This window comes from Tripterygium wilfordii, chromosome 4 (genome assembly GCF_013401445.1).
Source record: "Tripterygium wilfordii isolate XIE 37 chromosome 4, ASM1340144v1, whole genome shotgun sequence".
In the NCBI taxonomy this organism is placed as follows: Eukaryota; Viridiplantae; Streptophyta; class Magnoliopsida; order Celastrales; family Celastraceae; genus Tripterygium; species Tripterygium wilfordii.
In genome coordinates, this window is record NC_052235.1 from 4,043,613 (window position 1) to 4,060,074 (window position 16,462).

The 16,462-nt window shown below is 37.6% G+C and overlaps 3 protein-coding genes and 2 pseudogenes across 3 annotated transcripts; 2 read left to right on the forward strand and 3 right to left on the reverse strand.

Annotated features, from left to right (window-relative positions):
* Nucleotides 1–10: 10 nt before the first annotated feature.
* On the forward strand, nucleotides 11–892 carry LOC119997702 (pentatricopeptide repeat-containing protein At3g26782, mitochondrial-like). Its single transcript, XM_038844874.1, has 2 exons — nucleotides 11–387; nucleotides 599–892. The coding sequence occupies exons 1-2, from the start codon at nucleotides 313–315 to the stop codon at nucleotides 746–748; spliced, it is 225 nt and encodes a 74-aa protein (XP_038700802.1). The 5' UTR covers nucleotides 11–312; the 3' UTR covers nucleotides 749–892.
* On the reverse strand, nucleotides 830–2,685 carry LOC119996811 (annotated as a pseudogene).
* A 1,861-nt stretch (nucleotides 2,686–4,546) lies between these two features.
* On the reverse strand, nucleotides 4,547–6,042 carry LOC119997569 (protein NETWORKED 4B-like). Its single transcript, XM_038844687.1, has 2 exons — nucleotides 5,804–6,042; nucleotides 4,547–5,516 (listed from the first exon to the last, which is right to left on the reverse strand). Exons 1-2 carry the CDS (start codon nucleotides 5,889–5,891, stop codon nucleotides 4,693–4,695), a joined length of 912 nt encoding a protein of 303 aa, XP_038700615.1. The 5' UTR covers nucleotides 5,892–6,042; the 3' UTR covers nucleotides 4,547–4,692.
* A 402-nt stretch (nucleotides 6,043–6,444) lies between these two features.
* On the forward strand, nucleotides 6,445–9,630 carry LOC119996812 (annotated as a pseudogene).
* A 1,663-nt stretch (nucleotides 9,631–11,293) lies between these two features.
* On the reverse strand, nucleotides 11,294–15,822 carry LOC119997774 (V-type proton ATPase subunit C-like). The gene is made up of 11 exons (XM_038844962.1): nucleotides 15,629–15,822; nucleotides 15,456–15,524; nucleotides 15,050–15,177; nucleotides 14,795–14,894; nucleotides 14,131–14,198; nucleotides 13,900–14,041; nucleotides 13,564–13,680; nucleotides 13,190–13,315; nucleotides 12,449–12,532; nucleotides 12,286–12,365; nucleotides 11,294–11,714 (listed from the first exon to the last, which is right to left on the reverse strand). Exons 1-11 carry the CDS (start codon nucleotides 15,740–15,742, stop codon nucleotides 11,615–11,617), a joined length of 1,128 nt encoding a protein of 375 aa, XP_038700890.1. The 5' UTR covers nucleotides 15,743–15,822; the 3' UTR covers nucleotides 11,294–11,614.
* Nucleotides 15,823–16,462: the final 640 nt, after the last annotated feature.

Genomic DNA, 16,462 nt, shown 5'->3' on the forward strand with positions numbered 1-16,462 from the left:
GAGTCGGACCTTTTTGTGTCGTCGGCTTTGATTCATATGTATGCCAAATGTGGCCACTTGAGGGATGTAAGAATACTGTTTGATGAAACTCCGCATAGAAACGTTGTCTTGTGGACGTCCATGATTACTGGATACGTGCAAAACAACAATGGACGGATCGAGTAGGGGAGGTTTCCATTGTCTGGAATTCCCCCGCGTCGGATCCCCAGGAGTTTCTTGGAGTTCGATGATTGGGGTGTTTGCACAAAAGGGATTGGCTGCAGAGACTTTGGAAGTTTTACATGGCATGATTGTGGAGAGCGATGTTACTCCATGACATTGTCAACTGTGTTGTCTGTTTGTGCACGTCTTGGGGCTCTGCGAGTTGGGAAGTGTATGCAGGATCAGGTACCTCATTTACCTGCCAAAGTGAATGTATTTTTTCATAAATTAGAATAACTTATTGTTTGCATTTATGCACTGCTATCTGCGGAGACAATCAACATGCCTAGTCCGGTAAATTAATGTACAATACCCCATTGAGTTTTGATACTAGCTCCCTTGCATTTCAGGTATTTTATTTCCCCTTTACCTAACATTTTTGTTGCTCCATCAATAGGTTTTTAAGATGGGTTTGGAGGGGAATGTTATAGTCGATATCTCTATCATTGACATGTACTGCAAATGTGGTAGGGTTGAAATGGCTAACAAAGCATTTGATAGCATGAAAGAGAAGAATGTGAGATCATGGACTGTAATACTGCATTGATTGCAGGATATGGAATGAATGGCTTTGCCAAAGAAGCTCTGGAAGTTTTCTATAGTATGATAAGGGCTAGGTGAAACCGAACTATATAACCTTTGTGTCAGTCCTTGCTGCTTGTAGCCATGCTGGTCTTTTGGAGGAAGGGTGGCATTGAACCTGTTAGAGAAGTAAAAGGATATGTTAGAGAAGTAAAAAATATGTATTTTTCACTATATGTTGATTGTGTACAACATGCCTTTATATAGGTGTTAGAAAGGAAAAGTAAGAAAAATAATGTCAATAAATAAATCAAAGATGTTGTTGATATCTTTGACAAATTCAAAGATTTTGTTGATTTGTCAAAGATATCATTGATATTTTGCTGATATCTTTGACAAATTTGATATCTTTGACAAATTCAAAGATTTTGTTGATTTGTCAAAGATATCATTGATATTTTGCTGATATCTTTGACAAATTCAAAGATATCATTGATTTGTCAAAGATATCATTGATTTGTCAAAGATATCATTGATATTTTGTTGATATCTTTGACATCCCCCCTCAAACTCAAGTTGGTGCAGTAGAAGTAAGCTTGAGTTTGGAAACTAAGTCTCTGAAACGACCTGGCAGGAGTGGCTTGGTGAAGAGATCAGCAGGTTGGTCAAGAGTAGATATTGAGCAGAGTTGAATAGTTCCCAGTGTGACATGCTGACGAGTAAAATGACAATCAATCTCAATGTGTTTGGTACGCTCATGGTAAACATCATTGTGAGCAATGTGGATTGCACTTCTATTATCACAAAATAGAGGTGTAGGACTAGGAGATTGAACTCCCATATCTCCAAGAAGCCAACGAAGCCAAACAATTTCTTGAGTGGTAGTAGCAAGTGCACGATATTCAGCCTCCGTGCTCGAACGAGCAACTGAAGTCTGCTTCTTGCTTCGCCAAGAAATGAGAGAATCCCCTAACAAGATGCAAAAGCCAGTGGTTGATCGTCTATCAGTGGGATCACCAGCCCAATCGGAGTCAGAGTAGGGGCAACTCAAGTGAGGAAGCAGCAGAAAAATGAAGGCCATAATAAAGAGTTGCTTTGATATAACGCAATATATGAATGACTGCTTCATAGTGGGAAGAGCGAGGAGCTGACATGAATTGACTAACAACATGTACAGCATAGGCTATATCAGGGCGGGTGACAGTAAGATATACGAGACTACCAACCAATTGTCGATAGAGGGTGATATCACTGAGAGGAGTACCATCAGAAGGTTTAAGCTTGATATTAGGTTCCAGTGGAGTAGAAGTAATCTTACTATCTGTGAGACCTGCTCGAGCAAGTAAATCAGAAGCATACTTAGCCTGAGATAAATAGTACCCGGTAGTGTCCGAGAGTACTTCAAGGCCAAGAAAGTAACTTAGAGAACCAAGATCCTTCATCTCAAATTGTTGTTGAAGATATTCCTTAAGATCAGTGATACCAGAATAATCATCTCCTGTAATAATCATGTCATCGACATAAATTAGTAGAAAAACACAGCCTAAGGCTGTCCGACGAACAAAGAATGCTGAGTCATAAGAACTGGATTGAAAACCACGTTGTTGAATAGTAGAGCTAAACTTGGCAAACCATGCGCTTGGAGCTTGTTTGAGGCCATATAAGGCACGACGAAGGCGACAGACTGTATTAGGGGGATGTGAATAGCCAGGAGGAGGTTTCATATAGACTTCTTCAGCAAGATCACCATTGAGGAAGGCATTCTTCACATCCATCTGTGACAATGTCCAACCTCTAGCAGCAGCAATAGCTAACAGACTGCGTACTGAAGTAAGACGAGCAACTGGAGCAAATGTCTCTTCATAATCAATGCCATACTCCTGAGTAAAGCCTTTAGCAACAAGACGGGCTTTGTATCGCTCAATAGAACCATCAGACTTGGTTTTTATTTTGTAAACCCATTTGCAACCAATAGCAGACTTATCTGGTGGGAGAGAAACAAGATCCCAAGTATGAGATTGCTCAAGTGCCTGCAATTCTTCAGACATAGCTTGTTGCCAAACAGGATTAGATTTGGCCTCCGAATAGAACTGAGGCTCATATAAGGTAAGAGTAGTGGCAAAACACTGAAAATCACGAAGTTTAATAGGAAGTTCTCTTACCCTTGAGAAAGCTGCACATGGCTTGTGCCCATAAAACGTAGTTACGCCCATCTAACACAATGTTGATGGGTTGAGAGATATCTGATTTGTCCATAAGTGTAATAAACAGGTGCAAATATAACAACCAGATCAAGGAATGACGAAAGAAAGGACTGCAGTAGGCAAGAAAGATGAAATAGAATTTGAAGGTGAGAAACTGATATGAAATGGGACAGTGATTACCAAGGCTCCGATACCATGTTAGAGAAGTAAAAGGATATGTTAGAGAAGTAAAAGATCTGTATTTTTCACTATATGTTGATTGTGTACAACATGTCTTTATATAGGCGTTAGAAAGGAAAAGTAAGAAAAATAATGTCAATAAATAAATCAAAGACGTTGTTGATATCTTTGACAAATTCAAAGATTTTGTTGATTTGTCAAAGATATCATTGATATTTTGTTGATATCTTTGACAGAACCAATGCCATGAGCCATCAATCCAACATAGAACCACCTGATTTTGTGATCTGGGGTTCTCTTTTGGCAGCTGGTAAGATTCACAAGAATGTAGAACTTGGCGAAATTTCTGCTTGGAAATTGCTTGATGATTGGGGTGTTTGCACAAAATGGATTGGCTGCGGAGGCTTTGGAAGTTTTACATGGCATGATTGAGGAGAGCGATGTTACTCCAAGACATTGTCATTTGTCAACTGTGTTATCTGTTTGTGCACGTCTTGGGGCTCTGCTAGTTGGGAAGTGTACACAGGATCAGTTACCTCATTTACCTGCCGAAGTGTGTATATTTTTTCATAATTAGAATAACTTATTCTTTGCATGTATGCACTGCTATCTGCAGTGACATCAACATGCCTTGTCCGGTAAATTAATGTATAGTACCCCATTGAGTTTTGATGCTAGCTCCCCTGCATTTCAGGTTAATTTCTTTCCCCTTTACCTAACATTTTTGTTGCTCCATCAATAGGGTTTTAAGATGGGTTTGGAGGGGAATAATGAATTCCATTCCTGGTGCAACCATTCAGGTTATTAAGAATCTCAGGTTTTTAGTGACTTATCACAATGATAAAATTGATTTATAGGATTGTCAATCGGGAAATTGTGGTTAGAGATTCAAAAAGATTTCATCATTTTAAGGATGGATCTTGTTCTTGTGGAGATAATTGGTGATATATGGTTATAAATACATCAAACACAGAATTAACCAAAATTGAGAGCCTATTAAGAATAATAGTGTGCAGATGCCACGCCATTGGCAGTTCTTACCTGACCTGCATATTATCCTTTGATGGAAGATCATATTGTCTCAAACAACCATCTTAGTAATTTTACCCGGTAATGCTTGTGACAACTAACAAGGTGATGAATTCTTCATTGTACGGCTGAACCTAGTTGCTGATTTGAAAGAAGCTTGTTTCAAAGCAATTGGTTTCATGTATTTGCCTTTTGGAATAGGTAATGCTGACTGCTTGCTCTTATTATTAGTATAGCTGTTGATGGTATCGCTCATTATCGTGTAAATATAAATATGATCTAAATAGGATTTAGTTGATTCAAGCCTGAAGTATCTAGGATATGCACATATCCATATCAAGAATTACTGGGTGAGATTCGTGCCAGTATCTAGATCTCTAACTTCTACTGCAGTTTTGCTATATTAAATGTCTCAAGAAGGGATGGAAATCCATTGCGATAAATCAAGGAGAAGTTATATCAAACATTCTATAAAGAAGTTATCTAGAAGACAAGCTTATAGCTTTATATTGAAGATCGATTCTGTTCATACAGCAAGAAAAAAGCAACTGCCAAATCATGAACAACCTCCCCCAAAGAAATTACCCACAAATTTCCCCCCAAGTTTTGATCTCTGCAATTTTTTGTGATTCACATAAACTTTTGAGTATCTGAGACAATCCTGGAGGGCTGCATTCTCTCGTTTTAAGCATTTCACCTCAAGCTGAAGCCCCTTAATGGCAACTTTCTTTTCAATATTTCTCCTCGCTAATTCTGCCTGCTGCTGCAGATTCTCTTGCATGAGCTTTGTGAATTGGTGGTTTAGTTCGGACCATGTGTTCTGGGACTCATAACTTCCTAAAGGGGACTCTTCTTGTGCAGCCTGAAAGAACTGAAAATCATTTGTCTTGAAACTTGTGTCCCCGTCAGCAGCACAAGTGTTCTCCTTTCCCACTATATCATCTCTATGTCCAAGTTGTGGTCTGGAATTTATCATACATGATTCAGTTGACACTAGTTGATCTGCTAGCTTGCTCAGATTTTCAAGCTCAGATGTTGCACTGTAGTATTCAAGGATTGACTTTTCATCAAGTGATTGCGAGTGGGAGTACAGGCCCTTGACTTTAGAATCATCAAAGCTTCCTATAACCCTTTTCTTGTCATTGCTGGCATCTTGAGTACTTTTAAAGTTAGATGCTGAAGACCCTGAATTAGTGTCTTGATGCAATTCTGACCTCAGTTGGTCATGTTCTTCTGCCAAAGCGAGATAAGATTTGTTGAACTCCTCAAGCATTTGCTTCAGATCTGTACTCCTTCTGTAATAAATGTCTGCTTTCTGAGCAGAAGAATCACTATCTTCTTCCAAGAGGTTCATCATAGCTTTCATTTTCTTTTCCATACCTGCAAGTTGCCAGAGATTGCAGAAGTTAGTGAATCAAAACTGCAGCATTCTGTGCCACGGATTAGATTTAAGTCAATTTACAAGCGGGGGGACGGGATGCACCAGCCCACCAGGTAAAAACTAACAATTTGTTCTGCACTAGTTATACTTTTTGGGCTGATTTCCGTAGTTGATCATCATCGTTGATGTTATATTGTTATCTCTATTATCGTTTATCATTCAGGTATGAATTTGGGTTCAAAGTAATGGGTCTGACAGACACCCAAATGCACAAGGAAAGACTGACCTGATAGAGTTGTCTGTAGCCATTGAGATGCAGGGAGCCTATCAGAACTATCTGGACACCGGGAGGAAGAAGCCTTATTGATCTCCATTCAACAATTGGGTCTCGATCAAAACAAAATCTACCTCAAGAAAGAAACAAACAAGTTAAAGAACTTTCCAAGACATGCAAGTCAAAGCACGGCTCTTCCAAATTCATATATAGCAAGACAGATTCCTTTCTCAAATTTGAATGCATACATTACTTGAAAGGTAAGTTATAAATAATATTTCTGTATGCAGGGCTTGATTTGTTCCTTTATTTTCAAAAAAAACAATGAATAGATTTCCGACATTATTGCTCCTCATAACTACATGCATTTATTGGGCATTATTAGGAACGCAACAGTCAACACCTTTGAAAATATTTGGGTTTGCACCGGCCACCCTTTTCCTTTTATCTCAAAAAGCCCAGCCCAGCCCACACCCCCACTCCACCTTCCGTTCCGTCAGTTAAAACTGAACCATAACGAAGCAGCAGAGAAACCTCCCTATTCACGCATGTCATAACATCACAGACCTCTCAAATTTAGGGTTTGTGCAGTATTGTCTCTCTTCATTTCTCTCTCGCGAACTAGTACCCCTCTCTCTCTTTCTCACTATCAAATGGTTCTCTCCGATTCCTCTCGACAATCTATGATCCCAAGCTTTCTTTACCCTTCTTCCTCAACGAAGTCTTTCTCTCTTCTTCACACAAACCATAACTCCAACGTCGAGGTTCCGTCACCTTCCTCGTCGGTGATGACCACGAAGTGCCACTTCTCAATCCCCTCACCAAGTGAGCCTGGCAAGATCGAGATGTACTCTCCCGCTTTCTATGCGGCTTGTACTATCGACGGGATTCTTAGTTGTGGACTCACTCACATGGCTGTTACACCTGTTGATCTGTTCAAGTGTAATATGCACGTCCTCTATCTTCAGATTTATTACTTTTAATGCTTTTATCGTGTTTTCCACGTTGTTCTTGGCATCTTGCGTGGTGCCGGTAGTTCCTAACCTGGATTCCTTATTAGGTTAGATCTATGCTTAGTTTTGTTGCACACTCTGTTCAGACATTTTTCTTGTATTCTCGCTTTTATTGATTATGAAATTTAGATCCCTCCCTAGTTATCTTCGTTTTCCACTTGCAAGTGTTTATGAGCTTGTGCTGTTTAGAGTTTAGTAGATGCTGTTGAACTACTGACTGGATTGATTTGTTAGTTCAATTTTTTCAATAATACATACGCACTTTCATTTTTGTAGTAATCTCGTGTTTATCTTTCTCTTTGTTATGGTTTGCCTCTAATTACATCCTCATTGATTATAGTTTGTCTCAAATTACATCCTCATTTAACTAAGTTATAACACATTTTTGCTGATTAGGATTGCATGCTTGTTAGTTGGTATTGCATGCTTGTTAGTTGGTAAGTATGTTCTTACTTTGTTATTATAAATTGACTGAACTTTTTAGCATTGCTTCATTGTTTTCCTAACTAGTTTAGTTGTTGGCTTCTTTCCTTCTTAAACTTCTATATAATTTTAATTGGTGCACGTAGTTTTGTTGAGACATTACTTACGGTTTTGATAATGTTTTTGAAATCTTGGCATGGTTATGAATCATAAACTTATCATCATAGGATTTCAATGTTGTTATATTAGGTTATATTATATTTGCCTACTGGGCCAAATGAAAATAGGGTTTATAGGCATGCCATTTCGCTTTGTATCTGATCTAGTGAAAATGGGAAAAGAAACAGCAGTTCAAATTGTTGTGATGGTTATGGTTAAACGACTGTTGTTCTATTCATTTCTAGATCTTGCTTTATAATCTGTATGTGAATTCTGTTTGATTTTCTGTTGCATATTGCTTTACATATTTTTTTGCCAATGTATGTGCCTTCACATTTTCTAGAGGTTTGATGTCCAGATTGACCCTGCAAAGTACAAGAGCATCTCATCCGGTTTTGAAGTGTTGCTCAAGGAGCAGGGAATAAGAGGTTTCCTTAGGGGATTGGGTGCCTACCCTCCTTGGCTACTGTGCTCAAGGAGCCTGCAAGTTTGGGTTCTATGAGTTTTTCAAGAAGTACTACTCTGATATTGCTGGACCTGAGTAAGCTGCCAAGTACAAGACCTTGATTTACCTTGCTGGCTCGGCATCTGCTGAGGTGATTGCTGATATTGCTCTTTGCCCCTTTGAGGCTGTAAAGGTTCGTGTTCAAACTCAGCCTGGTTTTGCTAGAGGTCTTTCGGATGGACTTCCCAAGTTTGTCAAATCTGAGGGGGCTCTAGGGTATGTAAGATAGTATATTTGTTTACGAAGTATAAAATACCTCTGTTTCTACTGGAAGCATGTAATGTTTCTCAATTCTAGAGTTCCAGTTAGTTGAAATCCCATCATTGTGGGCACAAACTCGATGAGTTTTGCTTGGCTCAACTTGATTAGGCCTTTGTGTTTCTTGACAATGTTGATTGTTCGTGAGTCGAGCAGCAGCGCACACAGATGTCTAAGGCATTTCGTGATTCCTCCCATTGATTAAAACTCATTTTCCTGTTAATTGTGGGTTCCGTATTTCCCATGAACTTTTGTTCAAGTGAACCTAGTCTGCATGGTCTCTGTTTTTAAATACTGAATATAAGAGATAAAAAAAATGCTTTGTTTTCAAGTTACAATGATATGCTCTGAATTGAGAGTAGTATTTATTTGGTTAAAATATTATAGATACACATATTTGGCCGTTTGGGGATTAATTGTCATGTCCGTGGCTAATTCTTCCGGCATTAGCCAACTTTGTTGTTTTGATGTGCTATATTAGTTTTAGTTGCTGCTTGCAATTTTAAGATATATACTCTTTCTGCCAGATACAATGATGAAGTTTGCATCATTTGAGACAATTGTAGAGCTGATGTACAAGCATGTCATCCCCGCGCCAAAGGATCAATGTAGTAAACCGCTTCAACTTGGTATCAGTTTTGCTGGTGGTTATGTTTATGGTGTTCTCTCTGCAATTGTGTCGCATCCTGCTGACAATCTTGTCTCTTTTCTTAACAACACCAAAGGAGCAACTGTTTGTGAGTGCCCTTTGTTTTGCGGTCCGTCTTAAAATTCATGATTCCCCCTGTGTTTTTCTTTCTTAGTTACTTAATAATCTCTCTTTTTGTTTGTTCAGGCTGTTAAGAAGCTAGGTTTGCGGGGTCTCTTTACCCGTGGACTTCCTCTCCGCAATCATGATTGGTACTCTCACCAGAGCTCAGTGGGGTATCAATGATGCATTCAAAGTTTTTGTGGGACTGCAAGTTCTTCGCGCTTTCTCTTGTCATTGATTTTTTTTGTTGTGGTAAAATTTAAACTCTAATGAATCCATGTTATTTTAGGCCAACCACTGGTGGTGCTGCCCCTGCTGCAGCTACTCTAGCAAAGGTGTGACACAAGCAGAATTAGTTTTCTCCCTGACACCTTTAAATTTTCATAGGACTAATAAACGAAGGAATATTGAAAGCTTCTTCAATGACCTCAGCTAGTGAAGCAAGGAATCGGAGGTTTTAAGGATGTTTTTCTCTGGAACCCTGCTGTTATGGAAACTTTACTAGTTAGATCATATGTTTGAATTGACACACTTGATTTCTAGGATCACGATGTTGCTTTTGAGAAATAGTCAACGGGAAAAAATTGGTCAATGACAGTAGTATTGCTGTTCGTATGCAATGTTTGTTGAAGTGGCCAATGTAGCGGCATGGGCATCAATAACGGTTTCCATCAAGACTAGCATCACACTCGTGATTTCAGGTATAGATATGCTATTCAATACTTCTTTACACTTTGTTTTTGATGGATTGTTCATGCTTCATGGATTCATTCATTTGAATACCATCCTACTCGAGTTTTTTTCTGGAGTCAGTCAGAAGACTTCGAATTGTTATATTTAGTGCCTGTTTGGTGAGGCGTTAGTCACTTAACGGTTCCGCTGTTGGCTAATGCCACACCAAACACAATAAAAACGTCAACGGATCCGCTGCCAATTGACAGCGGATCCGTTGGCTTTTGAGAAGCTCCAGATCGGAGCTTCTCAAAAGCGGAAATGCTTTTATTTATTTTTTTAAATTTAAATGAATTGGGTCTCACTTTGACTTAAAAGGTTTTGTTTGAAAGAAGATGGGACCCACGTTGCAACCATTTTCTCAATTAACATTTTTTAATTAATTTTATTTAAAATTATTCAGTTTACAGCTTTAAACATTTTTTAATTAATTTTAACAGAATTCCTTTTTCACGTTTTGACTTAATATTTTGTAACTTTAACACAATATTTATAATTTATACTTAAAATTAAATTTAGTAATTAATTAAATTAAATCTAAGATTAAATAAATAACAAATTTATTATAAAATCATAAAATATAATATTTAATAAAATTAATTATTTTATTAATAAAATTAATTATTTTATTAATAAAATTAAATATGCTTAAAATTAATTTTAATAAAATTATATTTATTATGTTCATCTAATATTAAATTTAATAACAAGTTTTAATATAAAATTTGTAAAATCTAATATTATAATACTTTAATTCAAAAGTTTTTCCGCTAGCATCAGTTTTTAGTTCACCAAACACCTCATAGCATATTTCACAGCTTTAAGCTCAGCATATTTTTCACAGTATTTCCTCTAACATTGAAAATCAGATTTCTGCTCTGCCAAACAGATCCTTGTTATTCATGTTCAAGGTCGGTGGTAGAGTTAGTGAGTTACAAGGATGTGATTTAGAGTTTACTAGTTCATCTCGAGTTTGTGCCCATAGGAACATGCTAATTTCAACCTAGGCCCAATTAAGTAGCCCTGAATTGAATTGCCCGGGCGGGACTGACCCTACTGTTCAAGACAATTGGGCCGATGCCGTACATGCGAGAATGTGACAGACACGACCCAAATCAAGCCAGCTTTTCTTGAATGGGCCTTTATACGAATGTATTGGGCCTTAATCAGAATGTACTTGGGCCTTATAGCCCAATTTAAATGAGCTTCATGTCCAAATTAACTGGTCTTGAATTGACCTTAGGCATGAAACATGAATGGCCTTGGTGAAAAAATACATGACCTTAAGGCCCAATTTAAATGAGCCCCTGGTCCAAATTGACTGGTCTTCAAGATCGGCCAACATTTTTGGGTCTAAAATTTAGAAGCCCGTTACTCCAGTTTTAGAGGTTTTTGTAGGCCAGAATAGGCCCAACGTAACTTCACATAATTATAGGCTAATATGAGCTAATCGAGGCCCATCCTCACTGGATTAAGCCCAAAAGAGTTCTTCAGATGCCTACTTTTCTGCCAGAGCCACATTACTAGTGTCTAGTGATATGTCAAGCCGACATGAGTTGCTCATACGGAAAATGAGAACTGACAATCAGCCCATTACAAAATGGAGGGGAGCAAACGGGTTTTAGGTTTGTTCAGTTATTATCTCCTTGGCACTTAACCAGCCAAAAACACTAGTTATAAAAGCCAGAAAGGCTAATATTTGTCCGAAGTAAAAAATCATAAATCAGACACTGTTCGAAGGGTGTCATGCAGATCGCATCAAGGGTATGACCGAATAAATAAGTACATCAAGAGTATTAGAAATACATGACACACAACCCACCAAAATCTCACTGGATCTCCCAGTGCCGATTACAAATGACCAAAGAATCGAGATATAAATATGATAATATACATTACCTTTGTTTCCCCTCCATTTATTGCCATCAGATTAAATCATGGGACTAAAAATTTGCAGTAAATAAGGAATACGCCCCTGTTGATCAGACAAGATTGATAGTGAAGGAGACATAGGGATAAGTATCTGCCTCACCAGCTAGACCTGCCATGCCTCCGATTTCATCTTCGGATTTCCAGTACACACTACAATAGAAAAACACAGAAACGTTTACTTCAGGAAAACTAGAGCAACATCCACAATTTTCAATTAACGTGCGCAAGGCTCCCACGGTAGGCGGGGTTGGGACATGTAAGATATAAATAGATTTTACCTCCACATAATATGTAAAGAGGTTTTAAGCATAAGATATAATTGCGGTGGCTATGAAGTTTGACCCCCCTTTGAAAAACAAAAGAAATTAGAACACGAATGCCTAATTAAGAATCCAAAGGCAAAAGTCCCACAAGCCAAAGCCTTGTGAAATTCAAAAAACTTCTTAATCTTCTTAGAGTTAAAAGGCATTCTAATTTCAGTTATACCCTTTGTCAAAAAAGAACTTTTATCTTGTCAGAGTTAAAAAGGTATCCCAGCTTCAGTTTTGAAACCCTTGTGTTTATAGGTAGTAACTTACATATTGTCCATCCTAAATGCCACTCATACAAGGTCCCACCATGAACGGAATAAGTATTAAATTCATCTTCATCTATGCCATTCACATATGGCCCTAGGTTCAGTTTATTAAATCTTTAGTGCTGTAAAGCTTTATTGACTTGCCTGTTTGAAGTGTCGCACAAACCTTCAAGAATTGAACGTATTTTCTTCTCACTTTTGGGAGATGGGGATAGAACACATGCCTGAAATTATCTCAAGAACCAATCAAAGTCAAAAGACAAATAATAGATTATGACACCATGGATGATGATAAGAAAGCACTAACCAAGAAAGATGGGGGCAATCCGTATCTAAGAATGCTCTCTGCAAAGACACGTATAGCACAGAAGTGCATCCAAGAGGAAAAGACCTACGCCAATAAATCCATTGAGTGATAAAACCATTAATAATGCCACTGGCGAAAATTAAGAGAAATACCAACCAAAAGAACAATAGCAAAAACGAACAATGAGTGCATAATTATAGCACAGCTACTAGAAATAACAATAGAATAAGTAAGGCTCCATTTGCTAATCCTGTATTAGACAGTTCAGCAGTTTAAATATACGAAACCAAACTCAATAGGAAAACCTTCTCACTGTTCGTCCTAGGAGCTCGCATTACAATAAGGGCAGCAGTGACACAGTTCAAAGTGAAAAATTCTCAAGTTACTTGTATTGTAAAGCACTAGGTGCCTAAACTTTCATAAAGGTTCTGAGGGTACTCAAAACACATCCTCCATTATTCTGTATACTGAGTATTAAAAGGAAGGAGACGTGCAATGCCCGATAATAATAGACAAATGAAATTTCAATCCATAGATTTACATACATGTATACTGGGTGTTAAAAAGGAAGGGAAATGATTCCAAGTATTTGGTTGTAGAAAGATGAAATCAGAAGTGAGTGATTGCAAATACTAGCCCCATCAATCCTTCTTCATATTTCACAACTTTCAGGGGGGTTTTGCAAGGGAGGGGTCATTAACAGGAAGAAGAAAAAATAGGAAGAAAAAAAAAGGAAATTACCTCCCCATAACTGGTATAACACCATTGCAGAAGAGAGTTTCTCAAACGTTCCTGGTCTTGCATCAACTTTTCCAACTCTTGCTTCCTGCTTTCTTGAGCCTCCGGACTATATTCGAAATCCCGAATCTGATTCACATGTTAATAGATTATAGAATACAACTATTAATTAAGGAGAACCAACCAAGTTTATGTCGAATGAAAAACCAGGCCAATTGCAAAACGATAAAACAGAATGATATTTCAATTTTCTGAAGTGCTCATTTATCAAAGAGCCCCAACCAATTTACAAAAACAACCATAAGCCACTTGGGGTTAAGGCTTTAGCAATGACTTATACATCAAAGAAACACAGGCAGCATATTTGATTTACTCACTTGGAACCCCTTTTCACGTGCACTTGTTCTGAAATTGTCTGCAACTCGATGAAATAATGTTACAGTATAAAGGGCATATTCATTATCCTCATACAACTTCTTAGATGACCTGGGAACCTAAAAGAGTCCACTCAATGGATCAAAGAGAAAGATCAGCCCAGGGAAAAAAAACAGCAAAATAAGGTGATTTTAAGATTCTAGATGCCGTATAAAAAATGATGAGACTAGCATTCATTAGCAGGAAAGTAACCAATATCACCATTGTGTGACAGAAAATATCCTCAACGACATGTCCTAGCAGGATTAAGAATCTCTAAGCAGAAAAGCATCTCTTACCACATAGTTAGTCAATGTTTCATAGCTTGACAGCCAATCCTTCTGTGAGTACTTGGGAACAACTGCAAGGAGGGTGACAAGATGCTCTGATGTAATTATATCCTCTGGTTTCACCAAATTGGAAAGATCACGGACGGCTAAGCTGTAATCGACAGTAAAGTATGCCACACAAGTCATTAAAATGAAATATAAATTCTTGAACAAGCTTTATACATACTTTAATATTTTTACCTTCCACTTTGTTTTCTGTTTATAGCATTTAGCTGACTGCGCACATTGCTATATTCAGAAACTCGAACCTGATATAAAACAAACAACATAAGACGCATAAACATCGTAAGCAGATCTATGTACCTAAGAAACTAATTAGGTAAAGGCACTATAACTTTTCATGATATTTATTTCTTCACAATATGCTAAGGCAAATGCTAATAGATACTAGGTGGAGCACACAAAACAAACATGGTGGCAGTCACTCACAACTGCAAACTGATAAATATAGATGCACAATTGCAGCACATTAGAGTAGCAGATAAATTCCTCAAGTGCAGAACACACATGTTCCGAAAAATGTAAAAGAGTTATTGAAGAAGTTGAAGAAATTAATATAATTTAGAACACAGAATATCCATTAGCAATTTGTCGCACCAGATGTCATGGACTCATGATGCTGCTAATGTATGGCAAAACCATCTACCTTCTCACATCAAATAATATAAGGTGAAAGATCATCAGTCACTCATCATCCAGTTCAATATAATTCCACATTCACGATAATGAGCATATAAAAAACAGAAAAATGACCAAACTAACCAATATTGAACATTGCAACAGTTGACTCTTCTCCAAGGAATTAATTTCAAATAACATCAAAAAAATGTGAAACAATCATCACCTTGAGGTCATCCTCAATCTTTGTCACTAAACCATGAATGCTATCCACGATCTCCTTTAATGGAGACATTGTCGGATACTTCGCTTCATCCCACGCGAATCTATCATAGCAACACAAGACTCAGTAGACAACAAGAAGAAAAAATGTCAAATAGACATCTATACCTCTGCTGTTAAAATTTCACGGCTAGACCAACAATTTCTCAACTAATACCACCGGATATTCCATAAATTATATACAGTTTTTAACATTTACCTAGTGAGATATGAATCAATAGGCACACCATCAACAGTTAGAGCACTGCTCTCCACGCCCGAAACCCTTTCCAACTCCTCGATCTGTCTCCTGATCTTATGCGAAACTCCTTCCACAAAACTGTTTGACTGAAAATTTCATTCAAATACCAAATTCTCACTAAAAGATCACATAGCAGGGAACATAAGGCACAACAAAATCAATCGAGCAGATCGCACACGAGAAGAATTGTTCAATTTTGAGTCCTAGAATGGATCCATGTACATAGATGAACATGTGCGCGCAAAAAAAGTGCTATGGCCAAGTGTCCAAACTACGGAAACCATCTTTGATTTGGAATTATCGTTTAAAGAAGTTAAACATCACACGAAATTCTATTAAAATAAAAAAGTAATAACTTCCGTACCTTCGTGAGATCATCACTGAGAGCGAGGAGAGAATCTAGGGTTCCAACACGCAGATTTGGAATATTGAACTGGAAATTCAAAAACAAAATAAAAGGAATTACACGATTCCGAAGGCAAATCGATGATCAGATCTCGTAATCGGAGAAGGAGAAGGAGAGAAGAAAAAGCCTACTCTATACAGGGGAGTATCGAACGAGTGTTTGGAGATCTGCTCCTGTAGACGATTCCATAGTGAAGATGCCGATCCTTTAACCGGAAGAGAAACCACCCAGTACCTCGTCGCCATTGAAACTAAGCTTCACTTTCGGAGAGAGAACAGAAATCAGAGGATGAAGCTTATTCTGAGACACTTTCCGGTCGATGTCGGTTTGTCAAAGTGAAAAGTTAGACCGTCGAACGACGCCGTTTTTGAGTTCTGTTAAAAAATGAGGTCCCATCATTATTATTATCAAAATTTTTATGGTCCATGAATGTAAACCTTACTGTTATATTATTGTGACATTTTATCTGCGAATTACTTCTCACAGAAAACTCAGAATTTAAAACGAAATACAAGTAATTGCCTAATTGGCTTCCCTCATATATATATATATATATAAATACAAGTATTTGGCTTGATTATTATATCTTATAATAAAAAATTAAACTGGAAGATCATTCATGAACTGAGTAGCAATCAGAAAATTATCGATCTTATATGGTAATTGAAAACGACATGATACAAGTTTGTTTTTTAGGCATTCGATATGAACATATATTCTGATCATGAGGCCTACTCGCACAGATCATAGAAGATACTACATATAGGTTATCCTCGCATATATAAAATAAGTTTATGCAATGGTCAAAAGAAATCTAAAATTGGTTTATTGTTTAAACAATGAGATTACTAGTCTCAGCATTCTCGTCATCTGCCCAAGATATTAGTTAGGAAGAAGATATCAAAACATTAAACGTACGTGTCACAAGTTTTTACACTCGCTGCTTATTACATATACATAGACAA

Coding starts and splice junctions, on each gene's coding strand:
- LOC119997702 (XM_038844874.1), top strand. CDS start 313: ATGACATTGTCAACTGTGTTGTCTGTTTGTGCACGTCTTGGGGCTCTG. Junction 388..598: donor GGAAGTGTATGCAGGATCAG/GTACCTCATTTA, acceptor CTCCATCAATAG/GTTTTTAAGATGGGTTTGGA.
- LOC119997569 (XM_038844687.1), bottom strand. CDS start 5,891: ATGGAGATCAATAAGGCTTCTTCCTCCCGGTGTCCAGATAGTTCTGAT. Junction 5,517..5,803: donor GCTACAGACAACTCTATCAG/GTCAGTCTTTCC, acceptor GGCAACTTGCAG/GTATGGAAAAGAAAATGAAA.
- LOC119997774 (XM_038844962.1), bottom strand. CDS start 15,742: ATGGCGACGAGGTACTGGGTGGTTTCTCTTCCGGTTAAAGGATCGGCA. Junction 13,316..13,563: donor CACGTGAAAAGGGGTTCCAA/GTGAGTAAATCA, acceptor CATGTGAATCAG/ATTCGGGATTTCGAATATAG. Junction 12,366..12,448: donor GATTGCCCCCATCTTTCTTG/GTTAGTGCTTTC, acceptor AGATAATTTCAG/GCATGTGTTCTATCCCCATC.